Below are 24,406 nucleotides of genomic sequence, written 5' to 3'. Positions count from 1 at the left end.
ACCTGGTCAATAAGGCTTTTATTATCTTCCTGTACCCACACACATTTGCAGACAATAACTAAAGTGCCAGTTCAATTTTCCCACCCATCTGGCTTTGGTATGGAATCAGCGCAGGTCGAACCTCCTCCTTCAAGAACTTTGCCACCTGTTCAAGATGAGAAAAATAAAATTAGGAAAAGGGCTTGCCTCTTCCTCCCCACTTAGAACTGCTTGTTTCATTGCGGTCTCTCTTTCACAAAGACACTCAACAGTGGTATGTCCAGGGTCAAAAGGTGTGAAGCCACAGGGAAGAAAGACAAGAAAACCAAGGAAATCAAAAGAGAGAAATGTGTCTTCCTTAGGAGTATGGCCAGAGTTATCTAATATGTACACTCTGTAGCATACAAAAAGGATGCAGGAATTAACTACACATTGCATTACAACCCATAGCCTCTTCCCACTACTTTACCTGTTGAGGAGCACGTCCAGTGAATGAGGAGGGATCCAACAGGCTTTCAAGTTGTTTATGGATAGGGCTGAAGTAAGGATCAGCACGGACACGGGCAATGAAGTCATTATCACCCCCTTCCTGTTTCACAACAGCTGCTGCTTGCTGAGAGAGAACACGAATCTTCTCGTGGCAGTCCTGTAGGTATAGGGGGAAGAAGATGGGAAAAGTAGTTCCATTGCTACTGACAGCACATGGTCATCTCGCCAACTTGTGCGGGAGGAAAAATATTGAAGTGTATTGCCCTGCACAGTGCAAAAAGAAGACACATTTGGGACTGCAGTCTCACATGCCACTACATTAAAACAAGATTTTCTTCATGCTTTCAAATCTGTCCTTTGAGGCTGAAACAGTCTGAATGTCACATACACTCCCTGTTGAACTATAACATAAACTAATGACACTGGAATCATTTATACTTCAAATTTCCCAAATACTCTGAGTCACTATAGGGTTTTTTTTTCAACTGTAAACCATGTAAAACCTCTACAGATTTGGAAAAGGGAAAAGAAAAGAATCTGTCCAACTTAACAAGCAGTGAGACTTTGCAAACTATGGCTTACGTAAGGACATACAGAGGAAAAAAACCCCTTCCTTTGCAATCAGTTGGTAACAACAAGGGAACCCAACTGAGTCAGGTACCACCTGCAAAATCAGATATTGCCATGCAGTCCTAAAATACAGCCATGTGGTTGCATTTACAGCTATGCAAGAAGCTTCTCCTTAAATGTATTATCATTGATCTACAATTAGGACAAAAATGATCCTGTTTCCTCCATCCACATATCATTTGGCTTCAGCACTGACCTGCCTCAGGTGAACAGATCTATCTTCTGGATGTTTAGGAGAGGGAGCTGTTTAATAGTGGGGAAGTGAGTTTCTGTGCTATGAGGTGGGAAAGTCTAGAAAATATGCTGTTCCAAAGTTCCTAGCACAGGAAAACAACATACGAATGTGAACATGAACACCTTCTACAAATGTACTAAGCCCTATAGGTGTGTAATTAAACAGCACCAGAAAGAAGGCAGGTCAACAAGAGACACAAATGAATCACACAATGTGATTCACATGATGTGACCCTTAATGTGTTTAGTCAGGAAGCTTACGCACTGACCCACTGACATCAGAGACACAGGGGAAAGGAAAAAAGGGAAAAATATAGTGACTAATATAGTGGCTGACTTGCCACAAGTGTTTCAGAAAACTACAACTATTCTGCTCAAAGCTTCTATCAAACCCTTTCATTATTCTTGCAAGTTTTAACTTCTGTCCTTGATGTGGAATAATCATAGAAGGAAAAATTACTATCTAAAAGGTAAGTGAAAATAAGGTGTTTTATTACGATGGAAATTTAATTATCAATTTTGACCTGAATTGTGAAATTAAATGATAAGGAAATATAATCTAATTGTGTCTGGCTTTACTTACTAAGGAAAATATTTAATTACAGTTTGCTTGAACACAGGAAGCCGAATGAAGGACTATAAACAAAGTGGTTAATACACTATACTGAGTTAGGGAAGAATGACACATGAATGAGTGGTTCAGATGGTCTTACTTGCTTTTTTGTTAACAGCACTGATTCATCCTCTTCTAATTTATAAGGTAGCCAACTGCCAACATGTTCCATTTAAAGAAGCTTGGCCTATGTTCCAAGTTCCTTCAAACACTTAAAAAAGGAAAACGCCTACTAGTATCAGCTATAAAAATAGGTCTCCCTCTTCTCCAGCACAGCCAGCTAGATCAGCTCAAACACACAGTGTTCCTAACAGAAAATAGGGATTTCCACAAGTGCTCTCCCCTCAGAGAACAGACCCTGGCTTTGCAGCAGCAGTGTAATTATAATAACTCCATGGGAGCAGGTGAAGAGCAGAGAAAGGTGAGATAGGACAAGAGCCCAGATGATACATTTGTTTCTCAGGAGACAAACACCAGGCCGTGAACACTTCATTTGTACCTGACGATTGCCCCCAGCCTTCACCATTGCCATGATTATATTCTCTGTGGCCATGAATGGCAACTCCTGCCGGATCCTTCTCTCAATCACCTTAAACACACACAAAAAAAAAAAACAAACCAGGAAAAAAGAAACAGCATTATAGAAAGCCTATAGACAACCAAAAACTTCGCAGTGAGGTTTTTTTTTCCTGTCCCCTTGAATCTCTAGGACTGGACAATGGTCACAGAATCACAGAAAAGTAGGAGTTGGAAGGCATCTTTAAAGGCCACCTAGTCCAACCCCCCTGCAATGAGCAGGGACATCTTCAACTGGATTAGGTTGCTCAGAGCCCTGTCCAACCTGACTGTGAATGTTTCCAGGGATGGGGCATCCACTACCTCTCTGGGCAACCTTTTCTAGTGTTTCATCACCCTCTTTGTAATAAAAATTCTTTCCTATATCATCTAAATTGTCCCTCTGTCAGTGTAAAACTGTTACTCCTTGTCCTATATAACAGGCCCTGGTAAAAAGTTTGTCCCCATGATTGAAAGACAAATTCTTGTTTTGAACTTAGCTCTGGAAATCCAGATATTGAAGTTGATAATACTTAGAAGCCATATCTTGTAAGAGACATTACTTTGGAAAAGATGTAGTAAGTTACAGGACTGGACGAGATCTGTCTAGACAGTATATTTTGCTGCTAAGTTATACAGATCCATTCTGTAATTCAGAGAAAAATATCCTTTGTGAGAAGTTTTGTATTTACTCTTTTATTGACCTCACAAGAGACCTTTCATGTATGTCCTACAACATGAGAATATGGCAAGAACAGAGTAAAATCCAGAAACCATTTGAACTAACAGATAAAAATGTAATCCTTGGAGTGGGAGCATTTTTGTACACTTTGGCATAGGTGTAGCATTACCAAGGAAGTCCATTATCTCCTGCTTTACCTTTGGATACACCACGAGTCCCTCGGAGACATTCTGCAGCGTACTCAGAATGATGTCAGCTGTGAGGAAAGCCTCAGCCAGACACACACGCCTACGAAACACACATACCCAGAGCCCTGGTCAGCAACAAAGGCCATGTTCCAGTCCACCTCAGATCCTTCAGGTTCTGTAAATAATGCTGTAAATAGCCTTACTGTGGCCTAACACTGGAACTGTTCTCTTTTTTTTTTTCTTTTTGGTTAGTACAGAGGGAGAGAGAAAAGGGTGAAAGCACACACAGAAAGCTCCAAGGTAATTCCATGATTACACAGATGGGAAACAAAGTAGCAATCTAGAGTATCTTCCCTTGTGTGTTCTGTGTTGAACTGTCTACTACTGATCCTACCCTGCAGGAGTAAGACATGCTGCATGCTCATGCTGTGCTCAGTGGGGAACTTCCAAAGGGATCCATGCATTTGGTGAGGGCTTCCTCCAAGAAACCAGCTCACAGTCACAACCAGCCACAAAGGTAGCTCCTGACAAAAAGTAGAGGAGGAAGCAAGAGGAGTAGTGGAGACTGAGCTGTATCAGGCAAAATGCTCTGCATCACAGTGCAGCAAACACAGCATCATCCATCTGTGACAGCAGGGCCTGGCCCATTCTAAACTGTGGTCTTACAAAACGTTCTAGTTCTCGAACCTTGTGCCACATCTAGGCCCTCCAATTCTATCACAGTGTCTTAAAACAGCTTTTCTGGACTGTAGATTGATTGAACTTTCTCTGGCTTGTTCTCCTTCCAAAACACTATAGCTTTAACAAGAAAAATCCAGGGCACAGATTTTTACAATTTGTTAATGAAGTGGACAAATGAGTCTTTCTATTAGATGAGATGAAAAGAAATTTTTAAAAACATTCCAGTACATCTCTCAACACGTGGTAGCTACTGGGAAATAAACACACCATATCAACCAGTATGCAATTTCTTAAATTTACATTGTTTTCTGCTGCCTATGCAACTCTTTTTTCAAAGAGACTAGGAGCTGTGGAGTAAAGTCCCTTTGGGAAAAATCTTCTTTTTTTAAATGAAATTTTATGCAGGTATTACATTTGTGGAGACATTTTAAAAATAACATTCTCATCAGCAATCTGAATGCTAATCTACAGCCAAAACTGCTGCTGTTCATTGTTTCACAGGTGCCATACCTTGGAATTATAGCGATTTCTAAGATTCTAAGAGATCAAATTCTGCAACAGAATATGACTTTGAAGCTAAAATGTTTCAAGGGCAGGTACGAGCTTTATGCAGGTTTAGTATTAAATAAAAGATGGAAGCATTAAATTTAATTGCTGTAATTTACTTGATAATAATTGTAGATAACTTCTGCTCAGCTCAAAATAATTGTAATGAGGAATCATAAAACAAAGTAAAATTTGCTGAGCAATATCCTAAAGACCTGCGCAGATTTTAATGAAACATTTTTTTAAAAAGTAGAGTAATTATGCTCTTTCTCTAGGATCTGAACTACTTATTGTAAAGAACAACATTTTTCAAAATTAAGATATGTTTGTTTAGATTATTTGGAGGGTTAAGGTATTGAACTATTCTTTAAGAGGCCAAAAAAAGCAGGGTCAAAAAACCACATTCAAAACAAGGAGGAAAATTTGAGACATATGAGTACTGTAATACTATGCTGTTGAAACAGGAAGACTGTGAAAGCAATTTATTACCCTGGCTTCTGTATCCCTCCCTTTCACTGCTGGTTTACTTAGCAGAAGATCTTGACATTAAAAAAAAACTTAAAGGTTTTTATCTCTTGTTACAGAGGAAACCAGTTTGTAGTCTCTAGGTTCTACTGAGACCGCTTTTTGTCAAGGTGGTATCTTGTGGGTTTAGTTTAAAGGCAGTATTTGCTAAAGAGAGCACAGGACCTTTCTGCACAGGGCCATCTGCAATTGCTGCACTGCACAATCTGAACAGACCTGTTGGCACTGTCATCCAGTGTTCGCTCAAACCACTGCACGGCGGCTGTTTGGAGGGGATCCATCACCAGCGTCATCAGGTGCCGAGCGAGGCTGCAGCAGCGCTCTGAACGCATTGGGTTCCTCTTGTACGGCATAGCACTCGAACCTGTCAAAGGAGGAAAAGGGATGCAAACAGGGCAACAGCAGGAGTGCATTCGGCAAGAAGAGATGAAGGTCCTCCCCCAGGAAAGAAAAATGTGTCAGGAATCATAGTTTTGACTAAAGCTTCAAAACACAACAATTTTCTAAGGGCAATATGTAATAACGAAAATGACACTACCACTTTCCCCTTCAGACCAGAAACATCGAAATGTGGGCACAGAAAGAGAAGACATTTTTGCAATTCTGCAAAATGGAAGTACTACCACATAAAAAGGACAAATAGTCTTACTTTTTAATGTAGTATTTAGCACCATCTCTCTAAGGCTACCCATGGTAATCTTAGCAGTGTTTGAGCCTCCATCTGTTCAATAACGCTGTCCTTCAAAGTCAGATAGTTAGACTGCTGCCTGTTGCTTTAGTGAATGGATATTAAAATCATCCACAGAATGTAGAATGGTACAAGTACTAGACAGGACTAAGGCTTAATTTGCTGATTCAATTTTATACAACTATTTAGGGGATCTGAACTTTCAGCCAAGAGCCAAAACACTACATTTCCTTTCCCCTCTCTAGCAATGTCAGAATCACATCATCGGTATTCTTCTGGCAAGGGTGAAAGGGTCCACCCTAGCTCCATTGTTCCTAATTTGTCTGCTTATAAAGATAAAAATGCTGAGTTGAGCTGAAAACCTCCTTTCCAGTCAGCTTCATGAGGACTGGAAAATGTTAAGCACTCCTCAGACCCAAGTCTTCCTCTCTAGGCAATGGGAGATACATGGGTACTTCTTCTCTCCCCCCAAACACGGAAAGTGCACAAATACAACTCTGATTTTAATTACTTAAAATCCAGAAACCTTTAGGTAAGGTGTTTTCTTCTTTTTCCTTTTCTTCTGCCCCCCTTTCTTTTTGCTTTAAAAGGACCCAAAATACTAACAATGTCAACTCCAGTTGATTTAAAGCATCTTCTGTCAGTGACATTTCTAAGTTTGTTTCAAAGGCCACACCACATAAATGAAAAGACATATACACCAGTCCAGGAAATCTCTCTCATCCCTTACCAATCTGGTCTTTCTCAAAAGGCTCCTCTATCTCCTTCAGGTTGGCCAAAAGACGAATGTCAGTGCAAATCTAGAAAGAAAGTATAAGAAATTAACAAAACAGAACCAAACTGACACACACCAATATATCGTACTCTTAGTGCTCTTGGAGAATCTTTGCATCTATGTGCAAGAAGTACACTGGGGGCAGCGAAAAATTTGACAAAAAAATTGACACTGCAATCATACTTCCTGGCCTAAAAATGTTTGTCAAGAAAACAAAGAAAACAGCATTAGATGAGAACAGGACTCCAACAAGGGCAAATGTTTGCAGGGAATGGAAGACAGATCAGAAGAGAACACTGAAAATGCATAACAAAATTACTCGGTGATTTGCAAACACATATAATGTGTGCTCACTGAACTGAGAAAAAACCAAACCAGAAGAAAATACCACAGATTACTTCAGCCCAGGAGGAGGAAGAGAGAGGGAACAGAAATAAATCAATGAAAAGAATCCACAAGGACAGAGAGGATAATACCATTATCAGAAAGGCAATTAACTAGGACCAAATGGTGAAATTTAAAAACTCACACACCACTAGGGAAGACATTTACTCTAATGGGATCAATTTAGCATAGATTAGACTAATATCTGGTGTGGGAGTTGTTAACCCATCTTGGAATCTGCTCAGTTAACTTGCTTTATTTGTCACTGGTCTTAAGATCTTTGAGATTTGAGTACCAGGTGTGTACCCAGCGGTGAATTTACACGATCACAAAGAAGACAACTGAACAAGGAACACCAGTATTTCTTGAGAAGAGCATTCTGCACCACGAGCATGCTCCTTCAAGATCTGAAATCTTTCTCCCTCTTTTCAATGTATGCAGGTAGGGTGCTCACCTTGTGTATAGAAGCCCCCAGACTGGCCAGCACAGCCAGGACTCCAATGTCCACCTTGCGACTGTAAGTCTGCCCTGTGACCATGTAAGCCCTAGAAACAAGCACACAAGTTGAGTGTTCCAGCCAGACACAACAATACTGCAAGACTTTGAGCAAGGAATGACATGGCTCTTGAAGTGGAGGGCTGTCATTCTGCCCTGATGAAAACGACTTTGGATTCAGGCTGTCAATTTCTTAGGGCAGCATGAGATGGGAGAGAGGTAAACAGAGGACAGCTGTGCTTTGACAGGGAGACAAGTAGAAGTGGCCTATTTAGGAGGTGAAGCTTCATGTGGGAAAATGCAACTGAGAATGGAAGATAGCAAGGGGGAATAAGTGAACAGCAGCACAGATGTTGGTTTGGCAACCAGGGGAATCTGGGCCAACACCACCAGCAGGAGTCACACACTGCTAAGAATGCTTGTTACATACCGCTTAAATCCTGCCTTTGCAGTCACTAATCTGTCCAGTTCTTCAACCTTGGGATGAAGTGAAAAATAAGAGTTCAAAATACAACTCAGGTAAGGTCAGCAAGAGCAAAAATGATCCTTTGCTTTTCTCAGTTTACTGTCAAAAAATCTTTTACTTTCTGTGAAACATCCCTTCCCAAATGCTGCTCACTTTCACACAGAGCCTTGTCAGTGAGCCCCAGAAGGATCACGGTGCCCTTGTAAATTTAATGCCAGAATCTCAATGTTCCCTCAAAGAGAACAGCATTCCAGAACAGAAAATAGCTAAGACTAAGTCTGCACCCTGGGCTGTCTGACGTACTTTACTATGGTCTCCCTCAAAGAGCTGCAAGAAGCTGGCTTGAGTGCCCGTGGTGCCTTTCACACCCCGGAAGCGCAGGTCATCCCGAGCCCGCTCCAGGCTCTGCAGGTCCATGCACAAGTCCTGAATCCACAAGCAGCAGCGTTTTCCCACAGTGGTGAGCTGGGCAGGTCTGAAAACAATCAAGAAAACAACATGACTCATTGAGGATTTGCACAAGCATCACACTTCACTGCTGAGTCTGCCATTAGGACCTCCCTACAGATTCATCTCGACTCATTTGAGCAGAAATTAACAGGTTTTGTCTTAGGCAGAAAGATGGACCAGTGTCAGCAGTAAATGGTACTGAAGATGCAATCATTCCTTTCAGGAATTAGATGGAATTACCAGGAAACAGCAATTTCGTGTCCATGTGCCAGGCGGGCGCCCCCTGCCGGCCCACAGGGGCTGGGACAGACTAGGGGCGCATCAGTCCCCCACCCCAATTCTGCTCACCTAAGGCACAGGGGGCACCCTGGCTGACTTACAGCACTGGTGTGAACTTCTCAGCACAGAAACATCTGCATTCACTTTGTGATTTTAAATGATTCCTCTCAGGAACCATTCCTTCTTATTTATAAAAATGTGTTCCTCAGCCTCTGGGCAAACACACTTCAACAGTGCTGTCAGCCAACACTTCTTGTAAGACCTCTACCTTGGAATAAGTAACTGCAAGCTTCAGCTACACTTCAGTCCACCTGAAAATGCTTTGAGGCAAAAACAGGGGTGTTACGCAGAACCCAGAAATAGAAATATTTCAAATTATCCACAAACTCCAAAGAAAACCTCTATACTACTTCAAAAAAACATACACACATGGAAAAGGTGCTCCTGACTAAGTTCAGACATAAAAAGGAAGCTTGTAAGATCTGGAAGCAGGGACAGGCGATCCAGGAGGAATACAAAGACACTATTCCACACTGCAGGGATGGGGCAAGGAAAGCCAAAACCCACCTGGATTAATTTAGTGTGGGATGTGAAAGGCAACAATACAGGCCTCTGTAAGTACAGAAGCAGGAAAAACGAAGGCTAGGGAAAACATGGACCTAATTGTAAATAGAGCGAAGGCTCTGCTAACAAACGACACAGAAAAGGCTGAGGCATCAATTATGATTTCACCTTGTATACACTTCTTGAATACTCCTCTGTCCTCTTTCCAAAAGCCAAAATAAAACCAACACAGATACTCCTCCAAAAAGCTGTAGAAGAAGAGGGCCCTAGGACTAGAGCTGATGGAACTGACACTGCATGTACAGCAAGACAATTAATCAGAGACCTGACCTTTCACTCTCCTTTGGGAGAAATGTGCCAGACACAGAGCCTGACACGACCTGTGCGTAATTTCCCTGCCTCTGCTGTTCCTGTATCACTGGGGTAGAAGATCCAGGCTTACCTCATGGTGTAGTTTAATGCTTCTGAAAACAGTCTTCATGAAGCAGGAGATTAAACTACCCCAAGAACAGAACCACCCAGATCTCATTGTCCTCTGACTCAGTATCTGTAGTAACAAGTAGCCATTAGCAAAACTTTCTAGGCTGCAGCAGAAAATAACTTAGAGAAAAACAAAGAAAATGTGACTGGAAGACAGGCTTAGTGCAATCCCCTGTTACAGTTTCTCGAAACAGCCCAGAATATGCACATCTGTGTTTGCCTGAAAGTCATCCTTTACAAAGCTGTGTTGAAGCAACTGCTGACAGCAAGTCAAAGCAGCAGTCCAATTTCCTGAGACAAGCCTGGATTCAGGCACATATGCCTTTTCTGAACCACCAACTGCCACTGGTCAGAGATGGGAAAAAGGATGACAAAAGAGCAGTAGCAGGTCAATTTAATCAAAGCACAGAGAACAAAAAGAAAGCAGACTGATGGTTACTTACTGGTAGTGAGTGAAGCCCAAAGCAGGCATGTCAGCATACTTCTCAGCAAAGTCGGCCAGCCGGCTGATCACCCTTGCAAGCTGGTGGAAGCAGGAAGGATAGAAAAGAGGTGGAATGAGACAGAAAAAAACCCCAAACAACACAGCAGAAGTTAGCATGCTTAAGCACAACATTATGAAAAAAGGGGAGGGAAACAACTGTGCAGGGAGGGACAGTTGTGCAGGGAGGGACTTTGAGGGGCAACAGTGCAGCCCTCTCCAACTGATGTAGAATGTAGAATATGGTGTGTTTCAGTTCTTCAGGGCATACATACAATTTCTGCTTGCTACGAAACTCAAGCAAGAGCTAACACAAGTCATTGGACTTGAGCTCAAACTAGTCTAATCTTCATGCCCAACCTAAATCCTGCAGTTAGTTCATCCTTGGGTATTTTCTTTACTCCTGGAATTGGTCAGAAATAAAGTTGGTTTGGGTATAATCGACACACATACAGTCCAGGGCAAATTGGATGCCAACTCATTCATGTCAGATAGACACCACTGCACTACACTCCTGCCATATTTGACCTCACAAAATTTTATTATATAGTTTCTTGAATGCTGACACACTCCTAGGAATACAGCTAAGACTAAGATAATCCTGAAAGCAATACAGTTGCTTTCTGAAACTAGTACCTGTGGCACAGATAAACAAGGAGAGGCTTGTAATTCCCACTGTGAGCAAAAAAGCTCTGGGGAAAGACTTGAGAAAGGAAAGGAAGGGAACTGTTCACTTTTCTGAGAACAACCCAGACAGACAACAACTCCTAGCTTCCCACAAAGGTTTAGGAAAATCCAAGTTAAACACAGGCTATGCACAGGACATGAGTGCTCCCCAGTTCTGAGACACTGCAGAACCGCCTTCTCACCTTGGGTAGCAGCAGGTTAAACCCATCACGGAGGACAATCAGATCCTGAAAGAAGCAAAGAAAGGAACTTTGGGCCATGTCTAAAGGACCAGATGTAACAGTTTCTCTCAGAGAGGACCCAGATCTTGCTTCGTAGACCCAAAAGTCTCCTCTTAAAACTTTCTTAAAGCTTTACTCTCCTTCTTGTAATAGAACTTGCACTGAACTTGCTTATGACAAAAATGCTGGATCCACCATTGCTCCTTTTATACTGTCCATGGAAAGTCATAATGAGTGGTGGAAGGCCTTTTTCCACCAAGTGCCTATGAATGATTATTTTGAGGTTCTTGGGACTGCCCATGGAATGACAGACTAAATCATACCGTCCCCAGTGGAAAACACAGGCATTGTAGGCTAAAGACAGCAGGAGGGTAAGTGGACTGATGAGGCACCAGTCATCTTTACTCCTTGTTTTGTGACTAAGGTACAGCTGGGCACAAGTGTCACAAGGAAGGTGATATTACCCAAAAGCTAAACAGGTTTGCAAAGAAGTAGAGAAAAAATAATCACACAGCAGCTTCTCATGAGACAAAAGCAGCTGTGAAGTTGCAATGGCTTCAACAGTGGAACAGCAACATATACTGAGAAATGAGGCTTCCGTTTGCACTCTGTTTTAGATGAGGTTTTTCACAAATATTTTACACTTTTATAGAACGGTAGTACTTCCTTTTTCACTTAACACTGATCCATTCTCTTTGTTTTCCCCTGAATTACGCAGGGGTTCCAAGAACAAATTGAAAGCTCATGGACCTTGTTTTGTAAGTCAGTGACCTCTTGTCCCAGTGTTGTAACTGATAAATCACACAGTTCACATGCTTCTTCGTGTGCTTACAACTCCCCTCTTATCTCCTTGAGTATTTAACACGCGAGCAGAGGTGAGGGAACAGTTTCCAGATACATCTTGCATCACATCAGAAGAAAGAAGGCAAGTGGAGCTTGCCTTCCTGGGGTAGCCAGGTTAGGGAACTGAATTAACTTCAACAGTAAAATTAACAATAATGTCTGAAAAATCCATTTAATATTTTATAAAGAAAAGTTTATAAAGAGCTCTAAAATAAACAACTGTAGCTTTGTTTTGCCCAGCTCTGTAGGCAGGAAACTGGAAATATTATATTACCGTGTTATCCCCTACATAGCAGGAAGTTGCTCCAAGGTGAATGATGGCTGCAGCTTTCGGACAGCAGTGGGCAAAGGTGTGCACGTGGGCCATCACATCGTGACGCAGCTTCTTCTCTTCCTCTGCTGCCATCTTGAAGTCAATGTTGTCCAGATTTGCTTCCATCTCCCGTATCTGCTCATCTGTGATAGGAAGCCCAAGTGACTGCAAGGGGAAAAGAACTTCTATTGCTTTTTCTCTTTACCAACAAACTGAGACAGAAGCTGTTTAAATAGTTTACTCCTGTATGACATCTCCCAGAAGCGTGACAATTTGGTATAATTGAGCTGTAACAGCAAATGCTTTCATTCTAGGGCTCTCCAGCCTTTTCCAATAAGATAGGACAGTGTTCATTCTTAGATGTTCCTCTTGGGCTTCATACTTTCCTCAATCATGTAACATTCCTGTGAAAACTACAAAAATTAAAACACATGGGGAAAAGTGATATAAAAATAGTATAGTTTAAACTTCTTTTAATGAAGTTTACCTTTTGGGTAAAGAAAGATCCAGCTACCATGTGACTAAATAGCTTGTGTCAGGAGAAACAATCTGGACCACAACTAGACCTACACAACTGTAAACAGGGGGCTTGGAACACATGGAAAGGTATATGTTTAGAACACATGGAAAGGTATATATGTTTTATATATTTGTACCTTTTCAAAAGTCCTGAAGTACCTCATCTCTGACTGAATATGAAACCTTGCGAAATCAATTACTTGATCTGGAAGAAGGAGATGAATGCTCCTAGTTCATGTTTGAGACTAATTGCTAGAGCTTTTCAGCAAGCTGACTTAAAAACAAAGATATCCAACCACAAGATTATACACCGGTGTAATTCTTGCACAAACTAACTGAGAAATAGGTCTTTTCCTGATGCTGAGAAATTAGAAGTCTCACAATGAACTTGGCATTACTGCCTTTTCCAAATTAAAACTGTATTGTCCTGTGCATCAGTAATGAGAAATCACCAACCAGGAGGTTTCCAGGATTCAAAGTATTTCAAAAACTGGTTCTGTTCAGAATCAAACTGATTGAAAAAATGTTTTGCAGACATGGAACCTGGAACTGAAGAAGACAGCAGGTGAAGCAGATGTGTCAAGATCCTCGTCAGATAATTAGTACCCAAATTTATTCTGTTCCAAGCATATACATGACTGTGAGTGTCCAGCTAAATGAGGAAAAGCACCGGGCCCCAGACTGCTGCCTTTGAGGTGCACTGATACAGACTGTAACCGCCTAAAAGCACAGACAGCTCAGCAGGGAATACACTCTTGTGCCAAGATTAAAATCTCATGCCTTGCTCAGACATCTGTGATCCTTTGGGAAAAGCTGACCACAGTACAGAGTCATATAGACAGCAAGGAAATAACCCCCCAAAAAGGGATGACTTGACGCAGAACACATGCAAGGTAGGGTAGTGCCAAGACAAACGATGTTTTCATCTGTCCACAAATGTGTGAGGCCTCTTCCCTATGAGCTTTTGCTGACATTGGCAGTACCTCAGAAAGCAAGCAATCGAACGTCCTTCAAACCCATGTACCTAAGAAAACCAAGTAGGAAAACTACACGAAGGAGAACACAAGGTTTTCCCAAAGCACCATAGGTCAGTGATGAGCTCTCTGGACTGTGCTTTTAGGGTGTCATTCCCTCGAGACTGTCCCAATATTTTGATGTGCCACTCTAACAGCTACGGCTGTTCATCACTGTTCCTAAAGGATGGGGCAGAGCAGGCGGATGACATGGCACAGCTCCTGCACACAGAATGAGAACATTGGGTTGCTCATCATATAAAGAACAGAAAAATATTGAAAATTGAATTGGACAGAAAAAATAGATGGAGGGTTACTACAGGAAGAGAGAAAACATTTCTATTTCACATGTGCAAAAGTCAGTTTGATGCTGCAGGATGTCAAAGCTACTTCTACGAGAAGGAAGAGCTCCAGGAAATTTGTACTTAACTTTCAAATACAATTAAGTCAAGAATTCAAGATAAAAAGTGTTAACAGAAGAATCATAATACAAAGGAATTTATGCAAAAAAATTAAACTAGAGTTTTGGGATGGGTACAAATTCAGCTCTTAACCCAAACTTTAAATACTGTCAGTTGGGAAAAAATATGCTTTTCTTACTAATCGCACACTTTGCTAAGCCTGCTCTTTGAAACTCCTGCTATTGCCTGCTGAAAGGACCAAAACACTATAGACTCTGCCAAATTCAGCTTCTACTGAAATAATTCTTCCATTCTTATCTCACATATTCCAAGTGGACCACTTGAAAATTTCACCTATTAAGTAGAGTGAATATTGAAGCCATCAGCCTGGCCCTGTACTTTACCTAAAATTTTACCACTAAGTTGCATGTCTTCTCTATTACTACTCTCTGCAACTTTCAGAAAACCTATGATTAGATCTTCCTAGATCTGATTTATCAGAAGACAAAAGTAAGTATTGCCATTGGCCACAGTTCATCTGTTACTGTTTGGTTTTTAATGTATCTGAAAAGATACACTATGTATCTTCAGTAAGAATGACTGAAGAAGCAACATATGAATATCCTGGAAGTGAGGATATGTGCTGCAGTAAATTGCCATAGTTCATTTATTACCTGGTATTGGAATTGGTATTCTTTTTCATAGAAATACTATGCATCTTCTATAAGGAACCTAGAGAAACTGCTTGTATCTGTAACTAACTGATCACTGACAGAGGTAACAGGTGGTAGAAGTAGCTGACTCTTCCTCCTTTAGTCCAAAGCTGACATTAGATTACAAACGGCTCTGGAATGAGAAGACAGATAAAAATAGTAGTCTCCCTCTTCCCACTATGAAAAGAGAGCACAGGAAGTTTTAAGACCTGTCTCTACTTTCTGGGAACAAAACTCGGGGGCAGCAATGGGAAGCAGAGCAAGGGTCAAGAGATGGGGTAGCCCCGAATTCAGGGCTTGGGAGTGGAAACCTAGAAATATCAAACTGGTTCTTTCAAGCAGATTGCTTTCTCCTATTGGGCAACTCACGTATCCTGTTCTTGAACAGAAGAAAAAGTGATGATTATCTGCTGGAATTGATATGACTACGTTTAAACTGTCATGTTTCCAACATGCAAGGCTCCTCAAGCATGCATTCATGGTATTGGCACTTCCTGTGCTAGATAAGATTTGCAGCTTTCTCACTCCAGCATCTAAACTGTGACAAAACCAGGCATGTGGTACTTCAGAAGGTGACTCCTGTTTAGCACAGCTGTGTTAAGTACATCTTCCACTTCTGAAACATCACATTTGGTCCAGCATATTATTGACAAAGCTGCTGTAGTGACATGATCCTTCATGGAGAAGGAACAAGGTAACACTGTGCACTGCTTGTTCATTCTCCAGCATAGTGCTTCTCTGCCCTTGCACTCACAGTAACAGACAGACCTAGTGCTTGGATTTCTTCCTAACAATCCCAGGGCTTTGAAAACAGAAACTGGACTCTGTACAAAGTAAACGGGCACCTGTTGAGTCTGAAAGCTAAAGCCATTCTGTCAGAAAGTGGGTCGGTTTTGTGACTTTTTTGAGTTTTTTTTTTTTTTTTGGAACACATTACAGCTTTTTCACTGTCAAAAACCTGGTAAGAGTCACAAGGAATCAAGTTAGTGCATCTTAAAACTGACTGTGTCTCAACTAGGATGTAATAATGGCTGTACATGTATCCCTAATTAGGACCACAGTCCAAGTCAGAAGGTTTAGCTTAAACTACACGTTAAGAAAGTTAACTTCATATACTCTACTAACACAACAGCTTGCAATCAAATGGACATGCTCTCAGTTGCTGCTTCCAAATAATTGAATTAATAATACACAATAGCCAATCTTTTGTGGTATTGCCTACCAGAAACATCACAACTACTTCTGCTCACTTTGGCCAAAAGTAAACTTATCTCGGAAAAAAGGGTTATCTAAAAACAACTGCAGATGCAGGGGGTGGTCCGGTTGGCTCGGACTGACAGCCATCGGATTGAACGGGACAGTGCACCTCATCCGTCACACCTCCTGGAAAGCAAACAGCCGAGCGCTTGAGAAGGACACCGATGTTTGCTCAAAGGCAAAGCCTCACCAAAGATTGCTTAGCAAAGCTTTTACAAAACCAATTTTATAGTGCAGGCAAAAGTGCAAGGGGAGGGTACGAGGCGAGAAGAAGTGATTTGCTGAGGGGCGACAGGTACGGGGAGGATTGTGTACAGAGGGCTGGGTAACCCTGAACTCGCACACCCCCCCATCCCCCGCGCCCCCTTCCTCCCTGGAATACGCCAAGGAGCGCCTGGAAAGTTGCTCTGGTCGGTTCCCCGAGGGTAGCTCCGCGAAGGTACGGCCGACTCCCGCCGGTTCCCGGGCGCTCCTTTGCCAGAGCCCTTAAGGGAATCGGGACGTGAAGACGCCCCGGCACCACGCTCCCCCCACCCCGGGCCGCTCTGCCCTCAGCGCCCGTCCCGCCGTTACCTTCTCAGCCTGGGCGAGGTAGAGCCAGAGGCGGCGCCAGGTGCCGAACTTCTTCCTCTCGCTGAAGTTGAAGGCCATCTCGGCGCTGGCGTACCGCGACACCAGCGGGGAGCGGTACCGCGCCATCACGTCCTCCTCCTGGCCGGGGGCCGCCATGGCAGCGGCAGCAACAGCGGCGCAGGGCAGCGGCGGGCAGCGCGCGGCGCCGCGGGGTAAGGGCGGGCAGAGGCCCCGCCCCGCCGCCCTCAGCGGGCCCCGCCCCCGAGCCCACGGACGGGCCGGCGCCCCCCCGCGCTCGGAGGCCAACGCGGCCTGAGGGGCCCCGACGCGGCCGCGGGACACAAAAACGTGCAGGAAACACGAGCTTTAAATGCTTAGCAGCCAAACACATTTATTAGTCTTTTTTTTTTTTTTTTTCCAGGAACCCAAAAATAGTTTGTAGTTATAATGTAAGCAACTGAGTTGCACATAATACAATCATATCTTTCAAAAAAAGAAAAAATAAAAACGAAAAAAAGCTGTTTAAAAGCCAAAAAAAAAAAAAAAAAACAAAACAACAAAACCTTCAGAAAACTTATATAAGTATTACACCATCTCTCAGTTTCAATGAAATGACGACGACTTAATTCCTTATTACTCTTAACTTGTCACACTCCAATAAAACATCACCCTTTTGTTTGTTTTTTTCTTTTTTTTCCTTTTTTTTTTTTTTTTCTAAATCCAGCATGAGAAATACAGTACCTGCTATGGCAAAAATACACATAAAATGCAACATTTCAGCTTATTTGTACATTAGTAGAGTTTAAACATTTTATTGTTTTTTTTTTTTTCTTTTTAAGTGAACCAGTGATCTTAAGTACCACTATACTAAAAGTAAAATAAAAATATAGAAAAGGAGGAAAACGGGGCAGCCAGCCTTACAAGAGCACCTTCTAAAGTGCTGAGTTTCTGTGTCCATGGAAAACCCTTAGGAAGTTCAAACATTTCTGAGAATATGGGATGAAAATTAAGATGAAACCTGGATATGCTAGACATTGCGTCATCTCCTCTACGTTCTCCCCATTTGTCCTGTAATTTTCTTTACTGCACACTGTAGAAGGAGGAGAGAAACTAGAACTATGGTAAGAGTTTAGTAAAGGAAGCCATTTCAAGTATAAGAAAAAAAATAAACACTTACAGGTAACTTGCAAATAGCATCAATATACACACAGCCACTATTTTTATTATTACAATGTCTGCTTCTGAGGGACAGTGTTTCAGGCAAGAGGACTTTAGCTGTACCTTCCTGTTACCTATTTATGTGCAAAGTAGAAAAGCTGCCTTTTCTAATCCAGCCATATTGGACATCATTGATTTTCTATTCAGCCATCTCATCCCTCCATTCCATAAGGAAAGAAGAAGGTGGCATTATTTTACCAAGAAGACTAGATGAAATGAATCTCTTTCTCCATTCCTCTTCCAGACACACCCTTCTCCCATTACTTGTTCGCAATGAAGAGAAACTTGCCAAACTCCTGATGCCCACCAGTAGCCAGTTTCCTGAACAGGTAGAAGGCATTTACCTTTGTAAACATAATCCCTTATGTTTGTGGAACTCAAAGCAGCATTTCACACCTCCAGCCGAGCAACGGAGATGAAAATAGATCAGAACGCTCCCCTGTCACTGCTTTTCCTCCTCCCCTTTCCTCTTCCTCACCCAGGAAGATTACATTTGGTTACTTTTGTTAGAAGGTGGGGGGGTTTTTTGGTTCTTTGAGGAAAATACTTAGCATTTAGTTCAAAGTAAACATTACAGAATTACCATCATCAGTTATACTGCTGTTCGTTCTGCTTTCTAGACGAGAAAGAAAAAGCACTGTGCATCAGATGTTCTGCAGGCTTTAGAGCAGATGCAGCAGAAAACCAAGATACCCGTGTGTGTAAATCCCACAGGCGCACATGCATCACTTCAGCTTCTTTCTCTGCAGAATCACTGTATACACTTCACCTTGATTACTGGCAGAGATGGAGAGGGTGGCATAGGGCAACAGTGGAGAGATGTTCCTAAGGCCACAGGGAGCAATGCAGGATAGAGAGGACCAGGGAGTGTCAGTCAGAAAGGTTTCAGGTACAGAAACCATATTCTTGATATTTCAAACGCCAAATTCCAAGAGGCATGGGCTCATATGCACATCCCTGAGACGCACATCCAAGAAAGAAGAAACAGCGACCATGTGATTGAGAGGGGAGAAAGTAGCAGAGGTTCCCTGACAGCTGTGGGATTTACCCATTGAAGACCTCTTCCCCCACCACCCTCCCAGACACATTCTGGGAGAGCTGTAAGGCATATACACAAGCAGCATCTACTATCATTCTCTCTGTTCCTACGTTGTATTGGCAGGTGATGGCTTCTGTATATTGTGGACAAGAAGAGACACTGCATTTGAAGTGTGACTGGTAACACACTGAAATTAACTCAGGGAAGGACATAGGAAGCTACTCTGCCCTTTATCCCTGGAGCAGCAGCATAAACTGGCCAGGTTCTTCATCTTACAGTCCCCGCTCTGGAACTACACACCACCACCTCCCCTTCCTGATGGCAGTAAAAGATGTGTCTGCTTGAAAGATGACATTACCAAAACCGCCATTTAATGGTGGGGAGAAGTACACAAACTTACTATGATTTGGTGGTCTCGTGAAAGAAGCAGCAAGCTCAAAGTACTTCAATTCTGAAGCTTATCTAAAAGTACTGGAGACATGTGACCTGTAGCAACTGGCATAACTATATAAAGAAGAGAAGAAGGAAACAGGCATAAAGACTGAAGAGTATGAGTAACTGAATCTCTATCAAGTTCTATCATTTAGGATCTGAGTGTCTGATGGCTTCAATAATTAGAAAAAAAAAAAAGGGTTATCTCCCTCCGCACAAGCAACAATGTAAAAAGAACTAGCGATCTTGCTGTGAAAACCTCATAATACTTCTATCATGCTTTTTTCTTTAAAGCACTTGACAAACATTACTAGTTGATCCTCACAAAACCCCTGTGAGGTAGGTAAGTATTATTAACAACCCCGCTTTACAGGTGAAAAAACAAAGGCAAAGTAGTTAAATGACTTGCCCAAGGCAAGAGAAGAGTAATGGCCAATGTCAAAATTCAGGAGTTTCAGGCTTCCGGACCTGTGCTCAAAACCACTAGTTCAAATATCTTTTTACAAAGGAGATAACAGATGGAAATAAAAGCCCATCAAGTGTAGAAGAAGAGCTAAGATTTAAAAAGTTACATCAGAAGGGGAAATGTACCACGAGGTATTTTTGTGAATGAGTTTAAGCTTCAGATTTTTCTTTTTTTTTTCCTTTCTGTTTTTTTTTGTTGGTTTTTTTTTTTTTTTTTTAAAGGCATTCTGACAGAGTGGAACCCTGGTAAGATCACATCTGCAAGGCAGGCACAGATGCGAGAGTGATCATCAAGTCTATTACTTATTACAGTACTGTGAATGTCAACAAAAATAAAACTGCTGCATGAAAACACTGAATACAGGCAGGATCATCTCTCAGTTTATGATATTACATCTAAGATAATGCCAAGGATAATGCAGGTACCATGGTTCACCATGGACAAAGGAAAAAGTCAAGCCAAAAGGTCCCTATTATAATGACAGAGAGAGCAGTGAGATCCACATTTTTCTGAGGAGACTCTTCCTGGAAGCTCAGCAAGCTTCAAGGAATGCACATAATTCACAATGATTGCATTTTGGAGATGTGGGGAAGTAAGTCCTTTTTAATGATCATTACGATATCACCTTATAGAAAAATTAGATAGTTTCTTTTAAACAGAGAGGACCTGGTCTACAGATCAGTCTACCTTCCCTAAAATTTCACACACTGTCAACATTAGTGTTAAGTCACTGGCGGCAACACCAGACAACAAAACACCGGTAGCTGCTGATGTTGAAAAAAAACACAGTCCTCATAGTTGGGCTTTGATCAGCACTAGAAGTACCATCTCCACCATCTTGCCCACAGCTGCACTGTCACTGGATGAACTGTGCCAGAAACAGCAGCAAATAAATTTTTAGGGACAAGGAAGTATAGATATCAAGGCCAAGCCACGTTCCAATTCTCCTGGAAGAGCACAAGGACTGCTGAAATGGAAAACAAGTAATAAATAAAAAAAAAACCCAGTGCCTGTGGCAGTGAGTTTCCTGAGCTTAACAAGGGCCAGAGCACAGGAGGTGGTAGATACTCCCCAGATAGACCTGGTGTCCCATTCATCCTTTTGGCCCTGGCTTAACACTGTGTGGCTGAAAAATAGCCCTTTGCAAGGCTGAGAGCTGATTTTTGTTTTGCAGCCAACATTAGTTATTCAAATCTCTGCCCAGTTATCTATTGGCCAGCTTCTGACAAAACAAAGGTTCTTATCAGTTCCTTCTTAATTCAAAGTTATCACTTCCCCACTTCCCCAAACTATAATGGATATGCCATGGACACAGAAACTCCTAACAGTTTAGCAAAGTATCTTTGTCCCCTACACCCCCTTTGCAGAATGCATAGTTTACAATTCACTTACAAAATAAAGAAGCAATGCTGACCACATATGGGACCTTTTTTTTTTTTGAAAAAGAACAAACAACCTCTTCTTAAGTTCAGTATCAAAATTCACATTTGCATAATAATACATTTCAAGGCCATTAGAGAGGAATGAGAGCGAAGCAAAGAAAACTGCAGAGTCTCTCCTCTCTTTGTCTTCCTGAATAGAGCTGAGGGATCCCACTGGAGTTTCTTTTCAGGGTGGGAATTACAAAGCGCTACAACAACAGCTCTTGATCTTGTACACCTCATGTTTTGGGTGGGACGAAGAGGTGAATTATTAGGAAAAAAAAACAAATGGAAGGAGACACTGCAGATTCCCATGTTTAGCTACAAACAGCTTCAAAGAAACAAAAAATTACTTCAGATTTTTTTCCTTTTAAACACTTCTATCTCACCATTTCAAAAACTCTTATTTTTTTTTCTTCTTGTGTAATACCCTGTTCATTTAAATGGCAACGTTAAGTGTGCTGGAAGTTGAAGGGTTGAAAAAAAAAAAAAATTCCTGTTTTGCTTATCAGGACATGGGCAGAGAGGGTAAAAGTGTGCCTGCACCCACTATTTAACAGAAGCTACAAAACATTATCTTCTCTACATGTATAAATTTGTCTCAAACATTGCTGTGTTTCAATTCTCCAGTGCTTACAAAAAACCAAAGCCACACGCACTCATACTCATGCACACAAACATAAAGAGAAGCCACATAATACATATACAAACTCAACCTGCAACAGCAGACTAGCCTAAAACTATCAACAGCTTCTGTGCATCACATGACATCCCTTCGCACCCCCCACCCCAATCTCTACCACATATGAATACGTATTGTGCAGTGTAGAGACCAGCCAATGATGCTGCTTGTCAAAAGGGACCAGTGGGCTGTAATCTCAATGTCTGACCTCTTGAAAGAATAAATTGACCATTGTCTGCTCTCCAGCCCAAGCGGTCTCCTCAGTTAGACAGTCACTATACTCACAAAGGCACATTCATAAATACCACATTGAACTTACTGCTTGTAAAAACATAGGAGGAAACGTTAAGCGCTTACACCCCAACCCATTCCGACTGACCCAGCAAGAAGTATCACAATAACGTATCACTTGGTGAGACCTTACTCCACCTTTAGAAGGTACACATTAAAGAAGTCTTCCAACACCTCTTTTAAATTTTTTTTTTTTTTTTTGCATAAATGAATGCTTTTTTTTGTTTGTTTTTGGCTTACATATTTTGGAATACAGCACACTCACTATAAAGCTCTGTTGTAAGGCTACCCCCTAAAGTAAGGCTGTTCTACCTTGGCTTGCATTTTCACTTCATTTTGCTTCTTCTCCACACGTCCCCAAAACAAAACAAAAAAACCCACACAGCGCCTTATATAGAAAGGGTAAGCCATATCTGGCAGGGAGAGGGAGGGGAAAGAAAGCACATAATATCATAACCATGTCACTAAAATAGCTATTCTAACAAGCTGTGCAACCTGCTCAACAGTAAATGATGAAGAAAATGATCACTTATGGTTGGTTATGTTTCATCTGAAACAGGAGGAGCTTCCACTTTGTCTCAATTAATAAAAACAAATTAAAAAATGAGGAAGTTAGTTCTGTGACTGTAACAATACACACCAATAGCCAAGAAGAGGCATTTAGTGCTCAAGGAAACATTTCTTGCTGAACACGGCCTCCTTGTATTGCGCACTCATGCAAAGTTCTCCAGTCTCATCCCCTCTGCCCACCAGTCAAGAATGTTTGCTGCTAAAATACTTAACGCTGGCTGGCACAATGCATTCTTCCCTTTTTTTGTTCTTTTTCTTTTTCCCTGGAGTGCTCTGCATTACTTTACAGAAAGGCTGTCAGAGGCAAGTCAAAAAACTCCCTTTCTCACTACAAAGTTTACAGGAACCCTAACACTGCCGAATGTCACCAGTCCCAACTATCACACATACAGGGCAAAAATGGCTCTTCTGCAGAGGGCACTTGATTTGCTAGAAGCTTGCTAGGACTCTGGGAGACTTTTAGAGAAAAGCTTTCCTGCATAGCTCGATGAAAAGCAACGCGCAGGCAAACTGGATGCAAACAGATGCTGTCTGCTGCGTGCTACAGATGAAACTGCATCTATCATGGCCTGACAAGTTTTAAAAGTAGGCTCCAACCCACCAGGAGCTGTGGCGTTTTTTGTAGCACAGATGAAACCATAAATCACTTTTCATACAAGGATCAGAAGCTATATTTACTACATCACAAAGTTTAAAGTCACGTAACACCACAAAATAGAGAGCTATAATTTTAAACAGGACCCTGACTCAATTTTAACAGCAATGTAGACAGACCGTTAAAGTCTACTGTAGGCAAACTTCTGCTTGGTGAGTCACTACAAAATGGACCTGTTTCCTAATATCTACTGCAAGGGAACTTTGGTAAAATTCTGCAACACTGGTATTTACAGTGGTGGGACACTTATGCAAAACACTGTGAAGGACATTGTGATGAACTAGCAAGGCTGCTAAAAATCTCCAGTTTGGCTCCTGTCGTTTAGTCCAACCAACAGGTCTGCTACAGCCCAACTGTTGCTTCGTGGTTTAGATTTGGATGTGAATTCAGGACAACAGGGAGCACTAGCTCTGTCTACACTGGGAAGCTTCATGTATTTCTCCCCATTACTGTTAACATCCTTCTGCCACAGGCGGAAGCCTAGTACTGGAGGTAAAGGGAAAGAGAGTTTGGGTTTTAGATATCTGTATTTTGATCACAGTGGGAATGACCGATATGATCTAACAGTATCAGTTCCTAAAATTGCAAAACAGTGGCAAATAAACTACAGAACTGAAATGATATTACATGCAAAATCAATTTAGACAAACCAACAGATTCTGTGTATGTTGCTTCAGATTCAGGACCAAAGTTGCATTTCAACAGCATTTATTTATTGGGGTTTTTTTTTGGAATTAAGTTCAACGTAGTTGTCTTGGTATTACTTTCCTGCCCACAAAGCATGCATGCATATTTACAATTACAAAAGCTGCTTCTGTTAAGGGAACCTTACATCTTTAGAAAAAAACCCCTACCGTCTACTCAATCAGGACTATTACCCTGAGATGTTAACCAGCCTCCACAAAACC

General features: G+C 41.7%; 1 protein-coding gene across 1 annotated transcript; it reads right to left on the bottom strand.

The window, feature by feature from the left end:
• ADSL (adenylosuccinate lyase) lies at positions 1-16,936 on the bottom strand. Its single transcript, XM_082279619.1, has 13 exons — positions 16,725-16,936; positions 12,210-12,413; positions 11,054-11,098; positions 10,147-10,226; positions 8,234-8,405; positions 7,895-7,941; positions 7,424-7,514; positions 6,541-6,610; positions 5,339-5,486; positions 3,380-3,470; positions 2,445-2,534; positions 449-625; positions 1-145 (listed from the first exon to the last, which is right to left on the bottom strand). Exons 1-13 carry the CDS (start codon positions 16,878-16,880, stop codon positions 59-61), a joined length of 1,458 nt encoding a protein of 485 aa, XP_082135745.1. The 5' UTR covers positions 16,881-16,936; the 3' UTR covers positions 1-58.
• Positions 16,937-24,406: the final 7,470 nt, after the last annotated feature.

Source organism: Coloeus monedula, assembly GCF_965178545.1.
Source record: "Coloeus monedula genome assembly, chromosome: 4".
Lineage (NCBI taxonomy): Eukaryota > Metazoa > Chordata > Aves > Passeriformes > Corvidae > Coloeus > Coloeus monedula.
Note: the sequence above shows the minus strand (reverse complement) of the source record. Positions and strands in the feature narration are given on the sequence as shown.